Source organism: Echiichthys vipera, assembly GCF_963691815.1.
Source record: "Echiichthys vipera genome assembly, chromosome: 8".
NCBI classification, from domain to species: domain Eukaryota; kingdom Metazoa; phylum Chordata; class Actinopteri; order Perciformes; family Trachinidae; genus Echiichthys; species Echiichthys vipera.
The window spans coordinates 30725333-30742282 of NC_139833.1; the positions used below are offsets into that span (position 1 = coordinate 30725333).

Below are 16950 nucleotides of genomic sequence, written 5' to 3' on the forward strand. Positions count from 1 at the left end.
ATGGACCAGCTCATTTTCCCATTTTGTAGCTGGTACACAGAGAGACATTCCTTTTTTTTCTACCTTTTTAATAAATTATCATTTTGGCATTTTCCTCAATAGCTCCAATGTGCTTGTTTTAACATGACTTCAAATAAACATCTAGATATACTGTATGACAAGGTCGATTTTGGTTGCAGGTTTATTGCCGGCATATAATTTCTCAGAGGACTCTGAGGGGGTTGTAATCACTGCACCAGACGTTTTATTTTTCAGTCTTCAGTCATCTATTTAGGTGAACAGAGGAGAGATATGCAGGTTGTTTGCCAGTTGGAGTCAACACGTGTTCGAGTTGCCATTTACAGGGATGCATGGGGAATAAACACACAAGACTGGCCCAGGCTCAACAGGCGTAGCCAGCCAACTGGACTGCCACTGGTGCTGCTACTCAATTGACCTTCAGCAGAACACGTCATGAAGTTCTTCTAGAAACCATAATACTGGTATTTGGTTGCAAATTAATTTACCTTAAGTGTGAAACTGTTTTTAGCCCGAATGCTCGTAATGCATGTACAGTATGCCGTCACAATCCTGGATTCTCCCTGAAACACTTCCCTTGAGTCACTTTGTGAAGAGCTGCTGATATGAAATATACCACAAATGAAGTCTTTTAAATTATTACTTTTTATCCCACAATAATTGTAGTCCCAACTGCCTCAAAACTACTCTTAGTCCCTAATTGGAACACACCGAAAACAGACAATGCACATACCTCAAAAAGAGTTGTACAGAAATCTATTAAAGGCACAGTGCTGTTTTAAATGATTCCTTCTCGAGTCCACTATGGTAAGATTTTCTGCTCCAGGATACATACTGTTCTGGCCCCTGGCCCCCCTGAGACACTCTGAAGCACACAATATGTACTCTAATGATGCATTAAAGTGGTCAATTCAAAAATACGAGTTAACAGTTTTCATGTCCAGAGTATGATTGTTTGAAATACTATTATAAGATTAAATGACCTGATGTGCTAGATATATGTAGTATTGATATAGAGCGGCATTTTGTTCCGCCTGATTATAAATTGGCTAGAGCAGTCTTTTTCTCTGCCTATTGATTACCATCGTTTTCCACTCGAGCTATTGATTTCCCCACAGAAATCACCTCAGGGAATTACAGAATAAATCATAATCCACTGGAAGAAAATCATTTTCAGAGTTTTTAGCAGTTCAAAGCCTCCTCAGAACAATTGCACTAGCTAGATGTCCCTGCTTCCAATTGACCATTTGAACACATGCCTGGCACTTTTATGATGTAAAGAGAGTGTTATGTTGTTTTGTTACCACATTCAGCCTAGCTACAGTTTCATAGTAATCAAGGGGGACTTTCCTCCAGGCTTTTGTAAGGTGCCTGTTAATGTGTAGGCAAATGTACAGAGACACACAGAACCAGTTCACTGTAGATCATTTCCCAAGAAAGCACTGAGGGCAAGGTGATATCATAGTGGGGCTGTGGGGCTGCCCAGCTCGGATCTCAGAACCCATATCCACTCAACTTCATTTGGCAACAAAATATTTCACTCTGTCTCTCTTGCTTTCTGGTTTTGGTAGTTGCACATGTTAAATATACAGGGTACATGTTACGAAACACTGTGAATTTCAAAACCAGCGTTGGCTGACTTGGGCTGCAGCCAGTTCTGGTGGATGACAGAGACAAAATATATTATATAGATATTTTCATGTTACTAAAGACACACATTTGCAATTAAGACACAGGAATAAAGAATCATATTTTTCTTTGAATTGGTTTGTCTTTTATAATGCCATATACTCCGGGTAGTCTTTCGGCCAAAAGTTGTTTTTCCCTTATCATTACTGTATGACTTTGCTATATTAGCTGTTATTTTGTGTCAATCAGGTTTTTTTGGTTTCAGAAAAGTATATGAGCTGACTAAATATCCTGGTGTAGACTAGAGGCTGTCTCCATTTTTCAAAACTAAACACTGATCATTGAAGTCACACCATGGGTTTGTTTGAATATTGCTTAGTAACATCATGAGAAGTGTTAACTGTTTTTGTGTGATTATCCTTTATAAGAAAGGCTTCGGAACAGCGACTTTGGAAACAAGTCGTTTCTCCTCTGCGTGAGGTTGATTTCTGTCTTCCCGCACAATTACGCCACAAATTGGTTCACATAAAACTAGCCTCTAAGTATTTTCTTTATTTGTCCCTAATGAATGTTCTTGTTGGCAGCAGCACTGTGTTTCTGATCGAGAGCCTCCAGAGTCCCGAGCTTCTCATTGTTCTCTAACATCTACCAGAATAATGATCTCACTGGCTTTTCTTTTCTATCCTAAAATTAGCCGTTGGCGCTCTGAGAACATACTTCTTTTGCTGAGAAACCTATCCTACGATCTGGCTGTGCTTCTCAAAGGTTGGAACGAGAACTGTTGTCTAAGTTCCTGTCTGCTAGGGGTCTAGATGATGGGATTAGATGTAATTTTGCTGTTTACTGGGAGGACCAGAGAGAGAAAGAGAGACATGGAAACATTTGCATTGTTCATATTGTCAATCTGCAATATCTAGTGGTGAAAGGGGCAGTGGGCTTTACAGAAACGTTTCTGTACTGATGACTTTTCTGTGATCTCAACCGTAGTGCGTCAGAAAAAAGACTGGGAAGAGGAAAAAAAAAGGTCCAGGTTTCATGGTTGAGAAACGCATATTCTGGAAAGACATAAATCAATATATTTTGGAGAAACAGCAGCGAGAAATTAATATATACATGCATATACACATATAAAATAGAGAGAGAACAGATGAGAGGACTTCAGGCAGAACTACACAGCCATATATAACTATAAGCCCAAGTAGCCTGATGGAAGTCAGGAAGGTTTTTATTGGCTGCTGTTCGCTTTTCAGAAGGGGATAATATTTTCATTGTGGAGTTATTTATATAGTTTAATTTTTCTGGTAAAGTCAATAATTTATCAAGGTAATGATGGTTGGACTGCGGAAAGAAAACAAGAAAAGGAGGAATAATGAGATAGGAGGCCCCTCTGAGAAGCATGGCTGCAGTCTGTAGGGGACTCTCGTCGCTCCATGAGAATGTCTCTGGCCTCTACACACTGATGAGCCCATACACACCAGTCTGTGGGGAATACATTTGTCCTTATGTATCCCTTTTCTTCTTTCATGAATGATAAGGGTATTAGGCCTTGTGGATGTTGGCTGTGGTTTTTGAGGTTGAAGTGAGAGGAGCAGAGAGGGAAGTTGGGGTTGAGTTGGGGTTCATCAAACGTAGCGTGGATTAGTGCGCAGGCTGGAGGAGGCTTAGTTCAGATGACAGAGGAACACGAGATGATTTCACAAGGAACGTTTCAAAGAGTCTTGGTGTCACACTGAGAAGACGTGTCTTTTGTTTTCATTCTTTTTTTGTTGCGTCGTGGTCTGGCTGGCAGAAACTCTCAACGGAATGTTGTATAGGCTGGATAGATGCTGTGTATGATCAGGCTGAAGTCTGATGATAATGATGATGATGATGATGAAAGGGGTGACGATTGTGGTGTGAAATGTATGTGATCCTCTTCTCTCTTTTGTCTCTTGCCATAGACATAACAGTCTGTCCACATGGTTAGGGAATTGAAAAGTCTTCTCTTCACAATTACAGTGAGTGTGGAGTAAAAATAGGGTTAGGGTTAGACAAGACAAGAATCCTTTCCTTCAGATGGCGATAAAAACACTCACAAGTTAGGGGTGTAACGAAATCTCGCAATGTTAAAATGTGATAATGTTTCTTTTCGAGGTGAAAAGTTGCCTCATAATAACAATATGTACGTAGAAACGGCAACAGAGTGATGGATAAGACACAAACAACAGTTAGCACTTCAGAGAACAAGTTCTAGCTTCAGTGTCGGCACGTTAGCGATCATCCAACCTGATAAACCAAAAGCCTCCGTATGGGACGAGTTGGGAGAACGGTTTGGTCTCTTCTGTCTGCCAGCAGCTCCTGAGCTGAGTGACAGCAGCTGGATAACCTGCCTTCACCAGCTGACTGACAGACATTTACTAAACCAAAACAGTTTTCATGTCGGCTCAATGGGAAGAAACTGAAGAAACTGTTTAACTGATTCATTGGCTTTATTTCTCCCCCCAGCGCAGCGAGTGAGGCAGTCAGCAGCAGGTGACACACACAGACTGAGCTGATCAGTCAATGTAGATACAGTTAATATGTTCATATTATGTATAGGCCTACAGAGGGAGAAATACAGGTTTAGGTCGATAACAACATGGACATGTATGTTTTCTGTGAGATGATTGAGTGATGGTCTCCACAACGCTTCTGAACATGCTGTGTGGAGCAGACAGTGACATAAAATCCATCTTGTCATTTGATGTAGCTGTTTAAAACAAGAAGCAGAACGTTTTCATGTCATGTACAATTAACATCGCTGTAAGTACAATCCGCTGTGATTTTTTTTTTTATAAATTATGACATACTTTACAATGACTTTTATAAATTATATTTTTAATAAGGGGGAACTTAAAACAGATGTGTGTCCTCTCTGTGATGCAATACAATTATTTTTTTCTTAACCAAATGTAAAGTAAAGTGATTCCAGTGTTTTAGTGCCATTTTAAGAGTTTTATATATATTTTGATGATTATCAGGATAATATTGTGAACCGCAATTATGTAGTCCAGGATTTTTTTCATATCGTCCCAGGCCTTGTAGAAATTTATGGGCAAGATAAAACTCTTAAAACTTCTTGCCAACCCCTCACCGCCATTCCTCATCCGTTCAGTCAGCCTGGCCACACCAACACTTTTTCATGGCGGCTTCAATAACCCCATAACAAATTGCGTTACGTAAATATTTAAATAAACACAGACTTGCATCCAAAACAAATAGGCGGGCAGGTTTATTAAAGAGCCCCATTGCTGCCTCTGCACGCAGCTGTAACAGAATATACAACACTTCAACTCACTGTAAACCATTTGTAAAAGGGAACATACCAGAGAGATAGCAGGCGGCATGGGGAAATGCTGAGATCCTTCAATGAGACTGTTTTTATGGGAGACTTGCTCAACCACTTAGAAAGAACATATGGATATTTTGTTAGATTGTTGTTGTGAAGACTGATAAATCTGTAGTGGAAATAACTGGAAACTGGTGCTGTTATGATGTTAGTGTTGTGTGACTGTGGATGTATCAGTGTCAATTTGTGTGTGTATTAATGCGTGTGTTTGTGAGTGTGAATTGCTTATTTGTATGATGTGCGTTTTATACTCCTCACACCACACACCCTCACACGTTTTACAGCAGTGTTACTCTGCCACAGCAGTGTTGTGTTTGACATTATGAAATGAGGCAACACTGTTTTGTTTCTCGCCTATAAAGTCCCAATAAAAAGGAAGTTGGAGTGTCTTTAGCTTCTGTACTGTGATGGCTTATCCAAGTGGAACGAATATTTGAGTGATGTATAGTTACAAGAGGGATTTATATCAAGTACTTCACATTTGATTGGACTGCTAAAACGTGGGTGGGGGGCCTAGCTAGGCGGCAATGGAGTGAGCTGTGTTCGACGTGAGTTCCCTTTATTTTAACCGAAAAACACAAAGTGTAATCCTTCTCATGCAACAGTAAACGATCACTAAACTCCACCGGGTTGTAGAACAAAGCCGTGGCGGTACCCCGATGGACATGAGGTTGAGGAAATTTAGGTATACTGGATCCTCCTAATCAAGGCCCAACACCTCCCGGGTCCGGTGTACTGCCAAGAGCCCAGCTAATCAAGTGACTAATGACGATACACCCTCACCTACCTCGGGAAAGATGTACACTGAAGGCTTGAAGTCAGAAATCCTTCTTTCTCCAAACGCGGACATTTCATTTGATGATAAAGTCAGAACTGAGAAATGCCCTTGCTGATGACTTTGAAATACTTAAGAACAAGCTGAAGGCGGTGAAAACAGAGATAATAAACAACACCGTGGCGCTGAAGTCAGAGATTGACCAGGTGAAAGTTAGTGTCAAAGAGGTGAGGGGGGCTATCAGCATGGTCAGATGAAGTGGCTACTTTACAAAAAACTGTGAGTGAGATGAAGGCAGAAATGGCAGAACTGAAAACAAAGAAATCTTAGGGCCGAAGAAAAACTGAAAACAAAAAAATCCTTGGGCCGAATAAGCCCAGGGGAGAAGCTCGCGCCTTTATTGCTAAGCTACATTATTACCAAGATTGTGTCCAGATACTGCAACGTGCTCGCACCCAGGGTATACTACGCTTCAACGGAGAACCAATCACCATCTTCCCAAACTACACAGAAACTGTGGCGAAATTTCAGGTTGCATTTGCAGAGGTGAGGAAGCTGCTTTGCGACCGTCAGGGAGTCTGGTACGGGATTCTGTTTCCAGCGCGACTTTGGGTCACGTACAGAGGGGAGGACAGGGAGTTCACTGACTCGGAAAAAGCTATGACCTATGTCAAGAAGAATATTATCCCATCCACGGAGGCTGGAGAATGTGTGTGAGTCTGAACATCTCACCTGAATATATTTCTTTTGACCTACAGGTATGTTGACCATGTGTATACTGTGCCAGATGTCATCAGGTGCAAATTCATAACACAATGTTTACATTTTATATACTGTTCCATTTTCTTATTGATAATGCTGACCAGCGGGAACTTTGTGCGCTGACATACTATTTCAGGTTCAGCCTAGTGTTTCTACTGACTTACTGATTTATTGTTTTTTACTTAAAGGTTATTCCGAGTTAAAATGAAAGACATGCTGTTTCAGTTCCTGATTATTATTATTATTATTGGTTAAGTGGGTCAGCCATATTTGGTTATAAAAGACATTACACTTGATGCAGTGTTATTTAAGGAAGTGTATGCTGTATAGTCTTGATACTCAGCATGATTAATACATTCTCTCCCAGAATCATAACTTAGGTTTACTGTGCATTATACCTAGAAATGTATTACTTTACACTTTACTATTTCTAATGTTCTTTATGTTTTAGGCTCGACAGGAGCCCGAGTGCTTAGCTTTGTACTTCCCAACCACAAACACTTAATGAGTGGATTTTTTTCTGGGGGTTGTTGTAATCACCTTGTTCACGTGGGTGACAGGGGGTGGGTAACTACAGGTTCTATCTATGAACTGATGCTACTCTGCAAGACTTTTATTTGTGTTTGTTTTTGTGTCTTTTGGTTTCATATATGGTGCTCACTTCTCTGTATACACAACATGGCCAATATAAATTATACAAGAGGTTATGATGGTTGCCCTGCGGACTTCATAAGTTCGAATGTTAAACTACTAAATTATCCAGTGAAATTTAAAAAGATATGTTCACACCTAAAACAACTCAATGCAGATATTGCATTCTTACAAGAGACCCATATACGATCTTGTGATAGTTCTCACCTTGTTAGGGGATGGGCTGGCCAGGTGTATCAATCCAATTTCCGCTCAAAGGCTAGGGGTGGTGCTATAATGATAAGTAAAAATGTGCAGTTCACGGAATCTCATGTGCAAACTGACTCTGCAGCATGATTTGTCATTGTGGTGAGAAAATTATACTCGCTCCCAGTTATTTTAGCATGTATTTATGCCCTGAACAGAGATGACCCTACATTTTTCACCTTTTTTTTTTCTTGCTTACCAGATTTGTCATCACATCATCTCAGACTTGGCGGTGATATTAATTGTGCACTCTCTCCTCTTTAAGATAGGAGTAATTCTTAGAGGGCATCCCTGTCGAAGTAAGCACACTCTATTCAGCTCTTATTGCAGATGTGTGGCGGTTTGGCAACCCCACCTCTAGGGCGTACTTCTCCCTGATTCTCAAGGCGTATTCACGTATTGATTACTTTTTCCTGGATAAATAATTCTGCATTTCACTAAAGAATGTGATTACGGGGCTATGGTCATCTTGGATCATAGTCCCTTAATCATGAAAATTCCTAATACGCAATTTACATACGTCTGAAATAAAAATGTTTCTTGAAATCAATCAAACACCAGGGATGTTACCACCTACTGTTTAGGAGTCGCTAAAAGCATATTCAAGGGGTCAAATTATTTCATACTGTGCAAATGAAAAAGGGCTAACAGTGAGCGTATTAAAACATTAGCAGATGAGATATTAGAGTTAGACAGGCTCCATGGCAATTCCCCCTCAGCAGATATGATTAAAAAACGCTTGTCATTACAAACAGAGCTTGATCTCCTGTCCCACCTGACATGCTGAATACTTTATATCCAAATCAAGACATGGTTATTATGAACATGGGGGAAGGTCCGGCTGAGAACTTGCTCACCAGCTGCGCCAAAGAACTGCTAATCAAACCATCCCTGAAATTAATGATGAATGTGGATTTAAATGCACTGACAATGAGAAGATCAATTCCTGTTTCAGGAAATTCTACCAATTATTATATACTTCAGATGTGGCTACCAATCCTGCTGTCCCAAAATACTTTTTTGAATCCCGGAAAATGCCGTCTGTTGGTGAAGAATTCTCAGCTGAACTGGAAAGGGATTTCTCAGTCAAGGTGATAGTGTCAGCAATCGGTACCATGCAAAGTGGCAAATCTCCAGGGCCAGACGGTTTCTCAACCGTCTGCTTCAAAAGTTTTTCTAACCAGTTATATCCTTTGTTACTGTTAGTATTTGAAGAATCTTCAGTCACCAATTTTTTGCCCCCAACCATGTGTCAAGCATCTCTTTATTACTTAAGAATGATAAAAATCCCCTTAATTTCAATTCATACCGCCCTGTTTTGTTGCTGAATACAGATGCAAAGATTCTTGCCAAGATGTTGGCGCGTTGCCTTGAAAACATTATCCACTCTATTATCTCATCCAACCAGACAGGATTTCTAAAAAAATTATTAATTTTTCAATATAAGGCGGTTTTTTAAAATCCTTTATTGTCCCACACCGCCCGATCCTGAGAACACTGAAGTGATGCTGTCACTCGACACAAAAAAAAGCGTTTGATCAGGTGGAGTGGGACTATCTTTTCAAGACTCTAAAAACGTTTAACTTTGGCCCTAAATTCATTCCCTGGATTCGGATCCTATGCACGCTCCCTGTGGCTGCGGCTGGCACCAATCATAATGTATCCATCTACTTTTTCACCACTTTTGTCAGACCCCCTCTCTAGCCCTCCCGAGTTATCGACTCTACTCACAAAGTTCGGAAGAATATCTTGTATCAATCCCTTTTAAATTTAGCCCTAAAAGAATGAAATATTTCAGTATATGGGTCACACGTAACCACAAGGATTTTTTAAGGCTAATTATCATCCCCTCTTAAGTAAGCATTAACCAGACCTGGAGTACTGGGACCCTCTGCCTCTCTCCTTAGGAGGGAGGATCAATACAATAAAGATGAATGTTCTCCCTAAGTTTTTATATTTATTTCATTGTCTTCCTATTTTTCTAACAAAATCTTTTTTTTCCAGTTTGATCACATTACAAAGGCCTTGTGCAATGCATGCTATGGCACTTCCAAGTTTTATGTATTACCATTGGGCTGTTAATATAAGAGCCCTACTGTATTGGTTGAGAAATGATTGCACAGATGTCAATAGTACTGAATGGACAGTGTAAGAGAGGGCATCCATTGGATCTACCTCCCCAGCAGCTTTATTATGTTCCAAATTACCTTTCAAACAGCCTATCTCAGCCTTTACCACTTATCCAGTTGTTATCCATTCAATTAAAACCTGGAACCAGTTTAGAAGGACCTTGAATCTCACTGATCTTTCACTTGTTGCACTATTGATAAAGAAGCATATGTTTGTTTATATGTTTATCACTGTCCAATGATAAATGAAGCTTTTGATGTCTGGGCAAAGAAATGGAATGGAATAGGTAAACTTTTTGACCTCTACATTGAAAAAAGGTTTACCACTTTTATACAATTGCAACAGAAGTATGGTCTTCCTAAATCCCATTTCTACAGGTATTTACAGCTTCAAAATGTTGGGGCTTCTAACTCTGACTGTTTCCCATTGAGTCCTCCTGAATCTTTGCTTGAAACAATTTTAAAATGTAAAGTTAACACAAAACAGGTAACAGGCAGACTTTATACATTGCTCAAAACACATAATATGAACAGTCTCGATGGCTTTAGAATCATATGGGAAACAGACCTAGATGAAAAGATTCCAGAAGAAATATGGCAAAAAATGATCCAGCGAATCTACCTCTATATGCCTCAGACACACTGTGGTTCAGTTTAAGATAGTGCACCGTCTTCATTGGACCAAGGATAGATTGTATGAGATTTAGACGGGTATTGACTAGGGGTGGAACGGTTTATTAAAAAAATCCGTCCCGTTCAGCACGCTTGTCGCGGTTCGGTACACGTGTGTACCGTTCGGTTTATGAGGTGCAAGTCTTCATGACCCCTGTCCTTTCTTGTATCTCAGCGCTACGTCTCAGTGCTACCGTCTTAGTGCGTCAAATCCCGGCATGCTGGGAGACTTGCTCCACCCACCTGTAGGCACACGGCCACAATGCTACGCACGCTCCCGCTATGCTCTTCTTTGTGGGTTTCTGAATCCTCTTGGCAGCAGCTTGCTAAGCTCCGCTCTGTTTGTTCGTTTCAGTCTGGTTAAATCTGTGGTTAAATCACCACATCAATGTTTCTTCACAGAAAACCACCTGTTCACCAGAGAATGGACAGAGAAGTTTTTGTTTCTGTCTCTGTGAAGCCTGAGTTTACTCTGCAGCCATATCTGTGTAAAGAGGATCAGTTGAGAAGGCATTTTTAGAAAAATCATGCTACTCTGCATTTATGTTACGTTCATTTGTGTCAGGCCAGTTTTTTATTAATAAACTAATGTTTCATATGTGCTTGGAAGTAAAGTAACTAGTTATTGAAGTAATCAGATAAATGTAGTGGAGTAAAAAGTAGAACATTTCCACTGATTTGTAGAGGAGCAGAAGTAAAAAGTATCATGTCAATAAAATACTCAAGTGAAGGACAAGAGCCTCAAACTTTACTTTAGTCCAATAATTGAGTGAAAACCTCTGGTAAACAGGTTTGTTCATTTAACAAGGATTGTTTTTGACAAGCTTGTTGCTTTGAGGTCATGACTAATATTTACATTGATAAAATAAAGACAATATACTGTAAGCACTCCTATGTCGCTGCATTGTTTTACAATATCCATTAATGTGATGTTCATATTTTTTCTGGCCCCTCATTTTGGATCATTTTCACCAACCGGCCTCAATTCCAAATGAATTGAATAGCTCGGATGTAGCCTTTATTCAGTCAGTTCAATGATTGCTGTTTGTGCGTATTTTAGTGAAAGAAAACCTATTTTCTTAATTTTTTCTAAGATTTGATAATGTAAAAGTGTTTATATTCTTACCTAGAAGGTAAACAGTTGTTTACCTTTTTTGCCAACTATATATACAGTATAAACGCGTAAATGTAGCAATGTGTCTCCTACTGCTTCAAAATCTCACTTTACTTTCATTTAAGATTGTTACAGTGATCCCTAAACAAGCTGCCTTATTATTTCACTTTTTGCATGATTGCATGACGTGTCCTTAAAAATATCTGATTACATTTTTTTTTAATTATTAGGCTACAGATCTGATACATGCGATCTTAAGAATCTAAAAGATAGAAATAGAAAAAACAACCGAGTCTATCTTTTAGGCATTCTCTGGAATATGCGGGAAAACAGTACACCCATCTCCTCTGATTTCACTGCTTGGTGTGGCACCAGTGGATGCCACTTTTTCTGGGTGCCACCTAAGCATGATGGCCTTTTGCTCTCTGTCGGCCAGGAGGCTTATCCTGTTAAAATGGAAAGATGCTTTTCCCCCAACCTTTGGCCAGTGGACTAGGGAGGTCATGAGTCATGTTCATTTAGAAAAAAATAGATACACTGTAAGAGGGGCCACTGGAAAATTGTATCTCATTCGGCAGCCATTTATTTCCTTTGTAGAAGGCACGGCAGCTACAGACATTTTCATGTCACCCAAATGTGTGTTTGTATCTTGTGTGTATTGTTATTATTATTATTCATTCATGTTATGTTTTTCTTTTGTTATCATAGATATACAGTATTAATTATAACTGTATGAAGCTGCAAACTCATATTTGAATATGTTGGATGAGTTTAGCATGATACAGAGCTATAGAGCGGATGACTGTTGGATCCTTACACACATGACTTTCAAATGACTCTGTGTAAGCCTGACCTCCCTGTCCCTCCATGCCACCAGCCCCCCAAGCTCCTGCTCATCTGCCAGTAGCTGAAAGCCTACCTGAAATAGATATCAGCTGTTGGTTACATACAGTAACCCCTGATGCTATGAATATAGCTTTTTTTTTTAACTTACTTTTATCCAAAAACACATCTCTTCCATCTCCCTCGATATTGCTCTGTTCATACAGCGCTGTAGAGCGGTCTGTACGACCATGACACGACCCACAAACAGTGAGGTACAGTTTGATATGACCAGTTTGTCTAGCTAGTTGCCCATTGTCTAATTTCATTGAGTCATCATTTGAAACCATTTTACTCTGTTTTACAGGAAGATATAAAGACAGGGATTTTGATGTAAAAATTACTCTGATGGGGCGGCCGGTGGCTCAGTGGTTAGAGCAGTCGCCCCAAACTCTCATATGACTGATGTTTTGATGAATATTTTTCATGTATCAACAGACACATAAACAATTGACTCAGGGATTAAAACTGGCTATGTGTATTTTACATTTCACTGGGTCTTTAAGTAAACATTTTGTAATGGGACTCTGGTCCCTGCGTCTTCTCTGCTCACTTCACATATGCTCAGGCTATGGGCTTAAAAGACCAGGGCCTTTTCCTTGCCTGGGAGATGGTATGGAGCTGTTAAAGAGGATGAATAATCACAATCAGAACTCTAGAATGTTTATAGGGGACTGGACTGGCAGCTCCACACACCAGCTGAAAAAGAGGGAGTGGTGGGAGAGTGAAAACAAAACAGAGAAGGAGAGGGGTAGGGTGTATGGTCAGAGTTTGGCCAATAAGATATTAGCCTAATGGCCTAAAAGAGGGTGAAAATGAGGACATGGCTGAGATGGCACGAGACAGGGGGAATAACCCCACTTTAAAAGGGCTCTCAGGACTTGTTAGGGCTGGGCAGGTTTAAGAGCTTTGGGCGCTCCTGTCATATTTCTCTTTCATTGAATTTAAACCTCTTGTGTTCTCTCTGTCTTTCTCATTCTCTGTCCCTGCCTGCTTCTCTCTTTTTTCAATCCCCTCCCTGCAGAAAAGGCGGGCGCCAAGTCACTATAACAAGATATGGCAGTTTCATTCCAAATAATGACCCCAGGATTAACAAACAGAGTCCTGGAATGGTATTTAAAACAAAGCGGAGAGCAGACTGGCCTTGCATTGTTACTGCCTATGCTGTACTTTAGCACACTTCCTGATTGGCCTAACAGACTCTCTCTTGGGAAGAACATTCACAGTCTTGCTTACCCCAAAAGTAAAAAAAAAAAAAAAAAAGACTTCTCTCCTAGGTCTATTTCAGGTGAAGGTTAGCTATAAGGTCTGACTCTATAGGATTAGGACAAAAAAACAGTTTAGATGAAAACTGCAGCCAGAGGCCTCTAGAGTAACTCAGTTTATTTATTAAATGGTAAATGTGGTATTTAATTGAAATCAAGGTACAGTAGTAGAAGGGAAGGGTGTTTAAAGCCATTGAATGTTAACTGCTCTAACATTGACGTCAGTAGTGATACTTTAGTGTTTCCAGCGAAAACCACCAACAGAGTTAAAATCATACACATCACACACCCACACTAACACTTGAACATTGATGTCAACGTGGGTGCAGACATTGACTCATGCACCCCAAAAATGTACACATGCAGATACACGTTGTCACAACTTACTTGAAAAATAGACACACATTCACACAAAGCATGTCCAGTCCCTGGGGTAAAGTATTCTGGTCTAGACAGCTGGGCCACATGACAGTACAGCGCAGCAGCCACAGAGCTCTGTCATGTCTATATGGATCCCCCGCAGAGCTGAACAGGAAACAACTCTCTAATGCAGTGTGAAAGGACTACACTAAAACACACACAGCTCTCTACAACAAAACACTATTGACAACCCAATGATATCACAGCGGTTAATGCACCACTCTCTGCACATTACTCAATGAAAGACAGTCCATGAAACACAATCTGTCCTGTCAAAGTCAATTTTTGCCATCTGTGACTATATGGATATTTAGTAAAGTATACGAACATTGGCATTGGTTGTGTACTCACAGAAACAATAATGCTGACGAATAAAAATGAGAGAGAAGGCAGATTAGAAACTGGGTTGTCAAATGTACAAAATGTTCAGTGCGGTCAAAGGACTGTGCAGAGTACGTAATGATGCAACACTGATTGTAGGCATTGTGACAAAAACACTCTGTTTCATAGTCCCTGAATGCCAGAGGCACCTGGATGCTGAGTGTGAGAAACTACTGTAGGAGAGTCCAGATACCAAGATCTTAGTCTTCAGTCTGTTTTCTTCCTCTACTACACACACACATATATTTTTATACGCGCCTTTGACCTTAGTCACTCAGCTGAATACACAAAAGCACACAAACGCACACGCCTACAAGTTTTAGGCAGGTTGCCACAGCAACAAACCAGTGTAGCTAACTATCAATTTTTGTCCAATGCCAACACACTCTTGTTGCCATGCCAACAAGAAGGATATTTGGGAGAGTGGCATCTAAGGAGACACGGTGGTGCTGTGACATCATCGCTGTTTCATGAAAACTGTGGGATAGAGCTGCTGAGCAAGGCAGACCTTTAAATCATGGAATATGTCTTAATATGTCCTCAGAGGGACCCCCTTCCCTCACCTCTGACCTGATGGCTCTAACATCCACAGACCTCAGGCTAACCTGGTAGAATGTGTGTTCTGTCTATATGTCTCTGCTTCTGCACCTCTCTGTTTCCTTTATCATTTCCCTTTTTCTTCTCTCATAAGAACTGTCGATTGAACACAGAAGGTGTTTTTGGTTAAGACCTTTAATGTGAAGGCTAATTGAGGGGGTTGTTGCTGTGTGATTTATGTTTGGCTGTTGCCATGAGTGTCAGTGCAGACAATCGACCTTCGTCTGGACCACAGCAGGCACACTTGGACATGTCATGTCTAGGACACTGTGGGGGTGTGTGCGTGCATTCTCTCAGTTCTCATAGTTCCCTCTGCTGCTGTAGGAGACAAGAAATCTGAGTGCCAACATTACCTCACCTCAATGAGGAGTTAAACATCATATAACATGATACTGTAGAGGAAATGAAAATAACAGTGAATTATAAAGAGAGTTAAATAAAGGATTAATGCATAGTTTAATGTACCATTTATTGATTTTATATAATATGTTACAGGGTTCTATAGTACTTCTGTGGTAAAGAGGTTACAGCTAATTCACATAAATACTGGGTACACACAATATTTAAGTACTCTCTTTCTTTTCAGAATCACGTCCCCTGTCCATCCCAATGAAGCTGATGCCCGTCAACACAGCAGAGGAGTCATGGACGACCTCAGAGGAGAGAATGAAGGAGCTCATTGCCCAAGCCTGGGATGCTGTTAAACGCCTTACTTTACAGGTACAAATCCATGCTCTCTACCATTATTGTTGTCCTTTTGTATAGGAGCAGTTATACAAGATATGCATTCTCTTGGGATGGTGTTTCTTTCATCAGTCAATGATATGCAAGATTTAACTGGATCTAGGCCCAGTGGCATGTCCTTACACTCTTACACCATACCACTACCGTTTGCACTACCCAGCATAACGAAGTGTTCTAGTTAAACTATAACTTAATACATTCAGTGGGCAACATTGAAAAAACAACTAAGTGGAAACATGGAGAAGAATTCACCTCCCACCGGAGCTCTTCAGCCTCCGCTCCACCCCAGTGCTGAACATGCTGCAGCTAACGTTAGCACAGACAACGCTGAACATGCTGCAGCTAACATTAGCACAGACAACGCTGAACATGCTGCAGCTAACATTAGCACAGACAGCGCTGAACATGCTGCAGCTAACGTTAGCACAGACAACGCTGAACATGCTGCAGCTAACGTTAGCACAGACAATGCTGAACATGCTGCAGCCAACGTTAGCACAGACAATGCTGAACATGCTGCAGCTAACGTTAGCACAGACAACGCTCCTAGGAGGGACTGTCATTAGTTAAAGAATCATTTTTGTTTCTGTGTTTTTGAAAACATGGGGGAAAAGCACTCTATGTTAAACTGTTTATTTCATGCCAAGGGTATTATTTTAAATATTTTTGCAATGTTAGGTTTCCACTTTTCTTGAATATACCGCACTAAGCACTATTTTTTTTTATAAACTGAAACAAATGCGTTTCAGACGTATAAGTTTACAAAAAGTTACTGCTCACTGATAAAAAATAAACACCTTTTGTTGTTTAAACTCATTTTTGTGTCTATTCATTAAGTCATATAACAAAATCCAAAAATGTTTATTCTTGTGTCAAATATTTATATGCAATTAATCGCGATTAATTAATTACAAAGCCTCTAATTAATTAGACTAATTTTTTTAATCGTGTCCTACCACTAATATAAATATACAGTATGTACTGTAACTGTGTGTAAAAATGATTTAGCTTTGCTTTTTAGTTTTTTTTATTGTTTATATTCTATTCTAATTCAAATATTTTGAATATCTATTTCCTTGACCCCCAATTTTTGCAAATCTTTACCACATTTATTTTTGGGGCTCAGCAAAAGTGCCTATGTATTGCTCTTTGACTTAATACAGAAGTTATTGTCTGTCGGATGTGTCCGGGGGCAGTTTTAGTTTCCAAACAACAATCCCAAATCTACTTTAGAGACCATTAACCCCTCTCCCTGTCTTCGAGGTACTGAGCTTTAGCTCTCTCTGTGGTTGTGGCCA

General features: G+C 40.1%; 1 protein-coding gene across 3 annotated transcripts in view; it reads left to right on the forward strand.

Moving 5' to 3' along the window:
* Positions 1 to 16950, forward strand: part of vps13b (vacuolar protein sorting 13 homolog B) — a 387717-nt gene that overhangs the window by 161575 nt on the left and 209192 nt on the right. For all 3 annotated transcript variants that reach the window (XM_083918688.1, XM_083918687.1, XM_083918689.1), the window contains exon 22: positions 15495 to 15628. In XM_083918688.1, the coding sequence (XP_083774814.1) occupies positions 15495 to 15628 (134 nt within the window). The remainder of the gene's footprint in view (positions 1 to 15494; positions 15629 to 16950) is intronic.